We start from the raw sequence: 12,166 nt of genomic DNA, 5'->3' as shown, positions 1-12,166 counted from the left end.
AAATATTTTTAAATAATTAATAGTAAATAACGTTAAAAATAAAGATATTTTTTACCTTAGCAAAACAATACATGATTAAAACGTAAAAAACATCGAAGAAAGAAAAAAAGTATTCATGACATAGAATAACTAAATTTAAACATGTATGCAAAAATACAAATATGCATGATAAAGAATATGCTTGATTTACTAAAATGATATTTCTACCATTTTAGTAACACAACCATAATATCAGTTTTTAATTCTGTTGTTCAGTTACCCTTCGTGACCTGAATATACTATATATTATACTTAGAACTCTGATTAGTAATGATTTTTTTTGGAGGCGTATAAGGTAATTTGAGTAATAGCTTACTAAGGGCCTGTCAAATGAATAACTATAATTTAAAATAGAGTTCAAAAGCTTTTAATATTTTTTTCTATTGCACAATAAGTTAAGGAAGCTTATAGGGCAAAACTACAACCTTGTAAACCGTTATAAATCAGTTTTTAAAATAAAATTTTTGATTTTAGATCTACCTTGACTTGTCAATAAATAGTACGTTAAATGTAAATTATTAAAATGCATTCATATTTTATGAAAGCTCTAATAACATATTCAAGATAGCATCGATCATCAAACCAAAACTATATACCTATTACTGACATTATTAGAATCGCGTTTGTTTTTGCAATTAATGAATATCCTCATAAATAGATTATTATAAATTGCTTGTTTGTCACTGACTACATTTTACTTAGTGATTGAATAATCTATGATATACATATGTACATATAAATAAATACGTACTTATCTTAGTCACGGTCATCGCGGCATCACGCATGAACGGCTGTACCGATTTTGGCAATTATTTTTTTATTGTTTTTTTTATTAAAGAATTTTAAAAAGTAAATAAGGTCTTTAATATTTATGTATATATTTGCCTACTATGTACAATGCAAAGAATTAGTATTCAAGTACCATATTTTTGAATTGCAGTTAATTTGTAATATATTTCAGAAACATTCTGAACCTGAAACTGAAATTACTGATATGTGATAACTTTTATTCCCTTTCAAAATTAAACATGGTCTGGAAATAAATAAAATATATTTATGAAACTTGTCTTCGTTGTTTTTTAATTATGTTTTTAAATTGATAGAAGGTATTTATAGAATTTTGCATTTTTTTTTTATTCTTATCACTTTAGGTTTTCGAACGAAAAAGATAAAGGTATTGGAGTCTTAATAGTTTTCATTTGTTATCATTTCGTCTGTTACAGAGTTGTATGTTAAAAACTACTTTTTACTATCAATTTAAAAATTGGTTTTAGTTTTAGAAGAAATAAAAATCAAAGAAGCCATTTAATATGAACGTAGGTAAATGAATTTCTAAAAGGAATCAAAGAAGATATATCAAATTAAGCGGATGCTTTAAAAGGAAGATTGACCGAAAAAACATTAATGGACTATTTTAAAGATGATTTGTATAAAGAAAGAATAAACTCAGTAATGCCTCAGTAGAAGAACACCGTGCTATGTTGATCCCAAGTAATAGTATAAACTCAGGGTATAATGGTGATATAATGTTAAATATTGTTATATGTATCTTAATATTTTTTTAATATTGAGGCTGTCTTTGTAACATGGCGTTCACTTAATTTCTAAATATAGATAGGTAAGTTCTAAATTGTTTTTGTATTTTAGATTTGATTGTGTTTAGTTTACCTTTATACTTGTTACGGAAAATGAAATTAAAAAAATATATTTTCTTCGTCTCCTAAATATCAAAAGCTACTAAACATACAGTAAAAACACAAAATTCTTTTAAAAGTAACTTGTTTTATAGGGCTATTAAGTTTAAACTGATACTCCTAATCTTAATCACATCATATACAAATGTCTTGGAGATATATATAAAACAAATTTCATATATATCTCCAAGATATATATGAAATTTGTATGCATAACATATAGTTGTGCAGAAGCTCTAAAGTTAGTAATTTGACAATAAATAAGCGATGCTGATTACATACCCTATGGGAAATGGTGACTTATAGACATCAATTGGATACCTGAATATTACAAAATACATTGTAACGCCTATTGTAGTCCCTCCCGTGTGTTGCGATGACTAAGATGTTTCCACATTCAAATCCTCCTATATGCATGAAGTTTTCTTTGTAAGCTGTCTTTCGGGTTGAGGAAAGTTTGAATTAAGGTTGACATAAGTCAGTGCATTTATAGGATGCCGAGGCATAATATCTCAGACAGATAAATTGTAACACAAGCGTTGACGTGATGTTCCCGGTACATTTCATGTATATTAACGACAGATGTTTATTATCAGGTTGAGCCTGATCCCACCAATGCCAATGAATATTAATATATATTTATATATATAAAATATTAAAATATATAGTATATATAATATCTATGTAATGAAACAAAAAGTGTAAGAAAAAACCTATTTCTCGCAATTTCAAACTAGAATATACGTGTGTATAAGAATCGATAAAATATCTAAAAGGATTTCTTACAGTCCACCCAGATTATATGTTATTTAAAAATATAGTATATTTTTATACGTCATCTGTCGTAGAATGGAGAAAGACTATACACACTGAGTATAATCACAACTACTTACAATTAGGTGCAAAGGTGGCGCTGGCAACGCATGGCACGTTGCCGCCCAAAATCAATATCCAGCTGACGTGCGCCGTCCCGCCGATTTTCATCAGTCTTACAAACGGTACTCCCTACTAACGCCATTTCCACATTCGGTTTCGCGCAACCAGTGCTCGGTACTTGAATTGTACCATTTTCGGAAATATCTTCATAATTCGTAAGTATAATTCAAATAACTTAGTCACTCTTTTAATTTTCAATCTTTTCTGATATCACGAATCATTTATGAGATTAATTTCATTCATAAAGCTTTACACAAACCGCGTGAACCTCAAAATGGCTAGAATTATAGTATTACGAAATGGATTTTGTTGCAGTAGGTAGGTATATAGGGCGGAGATTGACCTCATAATGGAAGCTAAGCAGATTTCTTCATTTTGAATTAAATTATATAATGTTAGGTAGGTTATTTCAGAGTTAATTTAAAATATTAGTACAATTTTATATTTTATCTTGATTTATTATATATAAATAGAGAGACAAACTCATTTGCTTATTTTCATTTATCTAAGTACTAAAAAAGTGCAATCTCGAAATTTACTCATTAGGTAAGTTATTCCAAATTGTTGATTGAATTTATAGAAAACTTTTATATTTTACCTTGATTTACTATACATAAATAGAAAGACTAGCCTTTTCATTTGATTACTCTTATTTTACATGTAATAAACTTATTCTTAAGTGTACCTAACTGTAGTTGTGTATAAATGCTATGTGTTAATATTTTACAAATATAAAAATTTTAAAAAGCAATATTGAATATTATTCGTTCTCTCTAACTAAAATTTGTAAAAAAATTGTAGAGACAGAATGAAATATAAAAAGATCTATATTACCAAAATGGTATAATCGTTCCAGATCTTTGAAAATAAGTAAACTACATCACTACGACTTATATTTCTGTAGTTTCACTGGCAATACACATTTTATAACAACATTTCCCATCCCAGCAACAAAAAGAGTGTATTAAAAGTTTAAAAATGTATGTAGATGTAACCATTGTAAGTATTTTACTTTATTCTGTAAGAAAACTTGAACAACATCTCAGGAGAATTGATTGTGTAATGGGAAAAGTAAATTGATATTTTATGTAACCCGTGGATATACGAAAAAATAGATTTCAGTTTATTTAAATATCTACCGGTTGTAAAGAAATTTATTTGTGTTACAAATAAATAAAATAATCTATTTGCGAAAATCTATAACATGGCGCCGAAGCAGTTGGTATTTACTACTGACCTAAAAGTTGAATCACTTAATTTTTTTTTAATTGAGTGAGTACGCACAATCATGTTTGAGAATTGTAAATAACATCATTGATAAGTGTAAAGAATATAATGTATTCATAACATTTATTGTTGTGATGTTCGATGTTATTTTCATTTATGAAATTGTGTCTGGATATTGTACTTTCTGTTTACGAATAACCTGGATTAAAAATTAGCTCATGTAATTAATTAACTTATAAATCTTATTTAAGTTTCATCTATTTTTTTAAATGTTAATTACTTTGTTGTTTATCTCGTAAGCATCACCCAGTGCAGTTAGAGTGGTGCCGTTTTGCATAAATACTTAGATATGAACTCATTATAAGTATTATGTAACGATCTTATATGAATACATCTTTGTTGAGATTAAGATTAAATCTTATAATTTTATGTTCGTGAACTTTGGTGTGACAGCTGATGTAAATCATTGGTAAAAAAAAACATGCGCGAGTGAATTATTAATTCATATATATTTATTTTTCTACTCATATAGTTTAAAACTTATATCACTGCTAACTTATACAAACTACTATGTCAGTGTTATTAGTTTAGTGCAGGACAATGCAATACCAAATTAAGAACAAACTCTACTTAAATTTTCATACAAATTAAAATCATCTATTAGTTAAAGATGCATAACATAATACACTAGTATTTTTTATTACTATTAATTAAATAATAATGTTACATTGTTAATTATCGACTGCAGTAGACTAATGATGCTAAAATACAGATATACAGAAAATATAAAATATATACCAAATTCTCATTTTTATATCAAGATTATAAATATCACTGAAATTGATAGTGAATAAGTACAAATAAATAGTCACCTTTTAATAGTACTATATAAATACAGTAGAAACCTTCGTAATCTCTTCTGTTCATAGAAAGCGGTAGTCTCTTGAGACCATCCGCATGACCACATACAATGAATCACATCACGACCGTCGTGTGATTAATATCTAATACTATTCACCAAGTTGTTACTTACCTACATAGGTATATGACTATTGTAGATATGGTGAAGTATATCGTAGTATTTCGCAGACATTAGATTAAACCCTTTTATATATATCGCAGTATATATCAGGCAATACGAAATATAAATAAATTAAAAAGTTACAATAAAATGCAACATCAGAAGATAATGTCACGTTTTTCAATTTTTTTCTTCCTTGTCCTTCCATTCCTTTCGATCAATTCCGAAACGGTTTTTCAAAGGGAATTAGGTGAATAAAATATTCATTTATGATTATAATAAAAATTCTTAATAACTGATAATTTTAATTTTAATATTTAAAGCGTATTGTCAGTCGTTTTACACGTGCGGCCTATGGTTTGGGTATACGCAGAGGGCATACAACGCTCTTCGTATACAGTATAATAATGGGTTTAGGATGTTGTTGGGGCTCCCTCGGTTCTGTAGCGCATCAGAGATGTTTGCAGCAACGCGGGTAGATGGATTTGAAGCCATAATGCGTAAAAGAGCTGCATCACTGATGTCTAGAATTCGGGGGAACTCAAACAGCATCCTAAAAACTGTTGCTAATATACCTGATTGTCCGCTCCAGAGGCACTGGATAACGTTGCATTGTGGACCCAGTGCTTCTGGACGTGGACACAGATATATGAATTAAATATATCTACGTATATTTATATTATAAGTTACTAACATAGTTTTATAAGTTTTTACTAACACAATATGGATGTAATCCGAATTAAAATTAAATAAATAAATAAATAATTATATCGTGACAGATATAAGTCGCTTACAATGTCTCTTATATTGATAAATTAAAAAATAACCGATTCCTTATAGAAAAACAAGCTTTCTAAGGATATTTTTACATTTATTATATATCCTATTTTTGTAAAAATTCTGTGAATTCCTCAAGAGGAGGAAGAGTATCCAAATAAAAAAATTCACATAATTATCTCTAAAATAATGACTGATACGACACACATATTTAAGCTGTTTATTACTTGTTTCAGAGACAACTAGTATCTGTTTAATTATTTATTGTAATATTTTTTGTAATAACATTACCTACTATAGATGTAATCTAAAAATCGATTTTCATAGGGAATTAATTACAACAAAGGTTTGGCTGAGTGCCAGTGGATATTTAGCTAGAGTCGCCTTTTGTCTGGTCTGGAATATATGATTAAAGATAAAGGACAACGATAGTTATTTTTTAATCGTGTTATGAATGTATTATTTGGAATTTGTATTAAACATCCACATTTATTAATAATAATTGCACGTATATTTTATTCAAGTTTATGAAGTTGCATTGGTGTTGGTGTTATATTAAATTTTTAGAAAAGTTTTAGTATGTAACTTTTATTTAATTAAAGTCAATATCAGTATTTTAACATATATTTTCTTGAGTACTGTTTATTAGTATTAACCGTTAACTAAATCTTAAGCATATTTCTGTATCAGTAACTGTTAGAATAAAACCCAGGCAAACTAACACTTAGATCGATCGTTGGGTAAGTTGGTAATTGATTTGACAGTTGTTTCTTATTTATGATTGATTGATAGGGAGGAGGAAAAGCAACTGTTTACGTAATTTCTTTTATTAATTGTACATTAATGAATTACTAGTTACAATACTGTATTTAACACTTTTTTTTGCAAATAACACAACAATAAGCTAATAACATATACATACGTCTATGAAAACACGTATATATATATATATATATAAACATACATACACGAGTATACCATATATAAATATTGGTAAAAATAAGTAGACTCGTATATACACGTCTTATAGACGTGTTTTCGTTATATGTACGTTTAAAGGTGTGATTTAAAATATAGGAAGGCAGCAAAACGCGAAAATGAATGTCTATGGCGGTGAACCGTGGTAGAGTCTAAATGGGATACGTGGCTCGAAGCTACCACCCGAGATTATAACTCACACTTAGATATTTATGTTTCTATATTAAGAGATTTAATCTTTAAACGCACGTAAGTCACATATATGTAATATGTAAAGAAACAAGAAATAACCAGGTAAGAATTCTTTTACCTTTTTCGGGAAACAAAAACGTAACACAATCTTATGTGACTTTTTAAAGTTAACCGTCGTGCTTTGGTTAGTAATAGTGTTCATTCATCATCAATTCGTTTTAAATATAACAGTATTCAATATTACCTACTAATAAATATTTACTGTTTACTATTAAATGTTACTGTATTTCTTAACGTTTTTTTATCGGAGATAAGAGGCTTTTCAGTGCAATAATTTTTCGTACCGTAAATCTAAATCCTCTTTAAATTAATTTCCTCGGACTCTTCATGGAGTCGATCGTCTCCGAGAATGCTTACACAATATAATATATTTTGATAACATTATTTAATAATACAAGCGAATACTTCTTCATTAATACGAAATATGAGTACTATATATATATATTTCTGTATGCTAAAGAAGTATAAAAACTTATAGCTTGTAAAGTAATAAAAAGTATCAACTTCTTAATATTGCGAAGAGGTCCCCAAGTTTTATTTGGATGAACTATATATAACTTGATTTCATATTACGTGGACTACAGTAATATATCTCAAAAATTCATTGCTAAAACTGTCACGTTGCTCTTGGGTCTAAGAGAAGGTATTTCATTTTTTATTTCTACAGAATATAAATAAATAAATTATTAGAGAATGGTAAAGAAAACTATTTTGATCTTAAATGTTGATGGAATAATGGATTAAACTATTGTTAAAATATTTTTTTTTCCAAATATAATTTCACTTGTTTAATTTTGTCAGAAAAAAAATAAATGAAGCTAGTTTTATCCTCTTAGTTTTACGAAAATAAAAAATTCTAATTACATTAGACCTGCGGACTAACTGTTATGTTTGTTGGTGGTTGGACTCGTTTTCTGTTGTTATAATGATCGCAAACGAACTAACCGCGACAAAACATACACATTGTATAATCTCCACAGTTGAACACAGTTAGCTGAATACTTTTTTAACTATACCTAATACTGGATTCTATACGTTGGACAATTTGAAACCGTCTTCCATATTGAAAGTTTGGATATTTGTAAATTTCTATAGCGTTCCCATATATAATATTTTTATCTTATGAAATTACATCTAGCCAGTTTATTCAGTGTTCGCATTCATGGTAAATATATCGGTTATATAATTTATATTATTAACCGGGTCTTAACAAAATTTATGGCAAATAGTATGGTATTTACGAGTACCTCGTTTTAACATTAAACTCTAATGTTTAAAAATAACGGTTAAAAGTTGAAAATATAATATGCCAGTTAATTTTCTTATGTCTACCTGTAATACGAACTATGTTTGATTGGGACTAAATGGGGTTGTGTCAGTTGACCAGTATTATTTATTATTCATTAATTCAGTATTTCATTCAACAGGTAACTTCGGTTCTCCACCCATTTAGATTGTTATAACATCACTGCTTAATCCACTCCGGTTATTGACTTCTACAACACTTGCGAGTAATTTTCCAGAGGTGAGTCTATAATACGATACTTCAACCCACTGTAAAAAGTACGAGTTATTTTTTAATGTTATGCGATTCCATAATAATTATTATATATTGTGGAGACGCAAAATACGTTTTATTCAAAGCAAGTTAATACTCTATGCATTAATAATAATGAATAGATACAAACATATATTATTTGTAGAAATATGAAACAATAATACATAAATAAAATTAATACAGGCGGCATCAAAATAGAGCGGTCAGGGTGTCCAGGAATCTGTGGCCCGCAGGCCGCGACCACATCAACCCTGTCTTTCTCAAGCTTCCGTAATTCATTTACCACCAATGTCAATTACCTGAAACGAAGGTATGTCCTTGTCTCTGTGTCGATGTTTTTTAGGTTTGTTGTAAAAGCATGGCAGGCTTAATACGAGCTTCCAAATATTTATTTTATATTTCCAAATATTTTTCATGAACATTACATTATTTTTTATTATTACGACTTATGTATATGTGTTCTTAATACCAATAATATTATCTCTTATGTATTTTCTTCTTATTTACAAATAATTTTGTGGCAATTTCAAAAATATAAATAATTGTCAAGAAATTAGTTCCATATCATTTTAGCTTTTGATTTTTAGTTTATCAGTAATTGTAAGTAGGTATATTTTTTTATAAACCATTCAGACATTACGTATGTTATAAAAATACTTTACTAGTTGTTTAAAAAGAATCAGAACACCATAAAAAGGCCAAAGCCGCTTCACGTCACCGCTTCCACGTCCTGTCCGCACTCGACCCGCCCAGCGTCCGTTACCGTGCCTGCCCCGCTGCCCGCCCTATTCACATACCGTGTAGCACCACTCATCAGCTCTAATGTTTATTTATACTCCACGCCGCGCTGGTCATAATGTTTGTTGTCGCTGGTTTCGACTACGATCCATCGTCAGTGCATGGCGCTTTATCCTTTCAATGTGTTGTCGTTATTTAATGTCGCTTATGAGGAGCAGTTACATCGATCTTATTTGTTTATCGATGAATACTTTTCAGAGGTATAAGACATTTAATATAAGTTTGGATATTTATCTGAACATCTGACATAAGGTGCGTAATACCTAAGTTCAAAGAAGTGACAATACATGAAAGATGCCATGAGCAGTTTCAGTGATGTTCGTGGTATTATTTATAATTATTCATGTTTATACGCTAGAGTTCTTTATTCTGATGGCCGTTAGCTATGGTTACCAGTATGAGAAGTATAAAATAATTGGCTCAGCACCGAAATTAGATGTAAATGAGTGGCTACATCGTGTGTGTGTCGGTTTCGTCCCTCCTGTACGTGTCCCTGTATCCCGGTGTGGCGTGGCTGTGCTACGGCGTGCGACGAGTAGCTCAGTGGAGGCGTTGCGCAGATTCAGCTCGGGGGACCTGCAGTCCGAGTGCGATGAGGGCGAGGTGGACCCCTACACCGGCCAGCCGGCCACCACCAGCCAGCAAGTGGAGGCGTTCTTGTTTTTCCCTCGTCTTTAGAATTCCCATCCCTACAACATTCTAATCTAAATAATTCACTTTACTACTAAGAACTGTTTTCTAATGAAGGAAGTTTCCCTATTATATCATCCCATTATATATTTTGTCTCATTCAATTGAGCGCTAATAAGTCAGTCATTGGGTAATAATAATCATATAAAACGGCATCATAAAAGTTCTAAAAATAGGTTCTAATATTTAACATAGGTGTAGTCCATTTATTCAAATAAACCAATTTAAGCACTTTTGGACCAGTCAGTGGACCGAGTGGAGAGTAAAAAATTTATATACGATGAGGGCGAGGTGGACCCCTACACCGGCCAGCCGGCCACCACCAGCCAGCCGAAGCCGCAAAATCAAAGGCCGGCCTCCCAGGGTGAGTCGCTTTTTATAATTTGATAAAAATAATTTGTTCTTGTTTTTCCCTCGTCTTTAGAATTCCCATCCCTACAACATTCTAATCTAAATAATTCACTTTACTACTAAGAACTGTTTTCTAATGAAGGAAGTTTCCCTATTATATCATCCCATTATATATTTTGTCTCATTCAATTGAGTTAGAAATACGCTAATAAGTAGATACGAGAATAAGTGGTAGGCAGTAGGTAGCCTTTTCTATACATATTATATACTATTATAAAATAGATAACGCTAACTTATAAATAAGAAGTAATAGCATTATATTGTCATTGGGTAATAATAATCATATAAAACGGCATCATAAAAGTTCTAAAAATAGGTTCTAATATTTAACATAGAATTGTAGTGTAGTCCCCGAAAATGTTGGACGCCAAGTTCATTATGAGATAATTGGAGAGTAAAAAATTTATATACTTAGTATGTTTGTCGTTCACTTATTTTCGTTATTTTTATGCCTAATCAATTAGATATTGTACGTATGTAATTTATTATGTGGCGTATGGTATATATATGAATATCCTAGGCTACCATGGCACATAAAATATTTAATGGGTAGTCCATACTACAGATTTAATAGAATTGACAGGTCAACATTTTAAAAACAAATTGACTAAATGGCTGTTAGTGCACTGTTTCTACTCTATAGATGATTATGTAAATTATAAATATTGTGAATAAAATTTAATGTAATGTAAATAGAATTGACGTAATAATAATTGACTAAATGTAATAATAATAATAATTGTAAAAACATTGTATAATAATCATTAAATATTAAATTAGAATATAATTGTTATAACATATCTAATTTGTAAAAAGGCATATTACAGCTGCCTGCTGATATCATCACTGTGGTTTAATTGTTTACTTGTCTGTAATGCAAATAAACGACTTACTACTACTACTACTACCATACAAAAGATCTGACTAAAAATTATTCGTTATATTGATAAAAATGAATAAGTTATTACAAAATTATGTGATTCAAATAATTTGCAATACACACCTAGTTCACTTATTAATAATAAAGAACATAGGCTAATTAGTATATTACTCCCTAGCAACTGGAGGGAGCATTGGTAGCGCGTCAGGACCACCCCCAACGGCGGCCGCGGCGACATCTGGAGGAGATCTCTCTCTGAACTTGCGAGGTGGATCACGTGGCACCTCCGCTCCATCCTCTCCGGCTAAATCTCGAGAGTCTTTACTACAACGCGTACAATCTCTCACCGGGGCAGCTCGTGATCAAGGAGCCAATTTATTAGGTACGCACTTTGTTTGCAAAAGCTTTTATTGTCCTAAAGAAAACCAATATGTGGCAAGTTTTGATATAATTTAAAGCTATCTTGTACCAACATTAAATTATTTTAATTAATCTTACTTCGAGTAGTTTCAGAAGTTGTTTCAATTAGGAGTTACATAATATAAATTAATATAGGTACTCAAGTAAAAGGTTTTTGTCAGTTTAGTCATATTAGGTACATATATATATAGCCTACTAAGACTTTAACCAGAAATTAACCACGAGTTAATTTCTTGTTAAAGTCTTAGTTTCTAGAATATTACATTATTAACATTAGAATGATCTTTGCTATTACTATTATTACTAACAATCCCCTCAAAGATTATTGTAATTATACCGTTTGCTGTATGTGAATTGTCGAACTTATCTTATATTTTACCAAATATGTGAGTTATTCTTATATGTATCCTTTATACATTCATTATTATCTCCCAACTCTTTTTAACAGATTTCTGCTAAATAGAGGTAATACTCTTTTGAAGTAT

At 30.0% G+C, this 12,166-nt stretch overlaps 1 protein-coding gene across 1 annotated transcript in view; it reads left to right on the top strand.

Moving 5' to 3' along the window:
• The window catches only part of LOC131852693 (synapsin), a 71,318-nt gene that overhangs the window by 859 nt on the left and 58,293 nt on the right, over window positions 1-12,166 (top strand). The window contains exons 2-5 of the mRNA XM_059203411.1: window positions 8,666-8,792; window positions 9,841-9,883; window positions 10,262-10,334; window positions 11,440-11,643. Coding sequence (XP_059059394.1) covers window positions 8,666-8,792; window positions 9,841-9,883; window positions 10,262-10,334; window positions 11,440-11,643 — 447 coding nt within the window. The remainder of the gene's footprint in view (window positions 1-8,665; window positions 8,793-9,840; window positions 9,884-10,261; window positions 10,335-11,439; window positions 11,644-12,166) is intronic.

Source organism: Achroia grisella, unplaced genomic scaffold (assembly GCF_030625045.1).
Source record: "Achroia grisella isolate CSIRO2021 unplaced genomic scaffold, CSIRO_AGI_Agris_v1 utg1179, whole genome shotgun sequence".
NCBI lineage: Eukaryota > Metazoa > Arthropoda > Insecta > Lepidoptera > Pyralidae > Achroia > Achroia grisella.
Note: the sequence above shows the minus strand (reverse complement) of the source record. Positions and strands in the feature narration are given on the sequence as shown.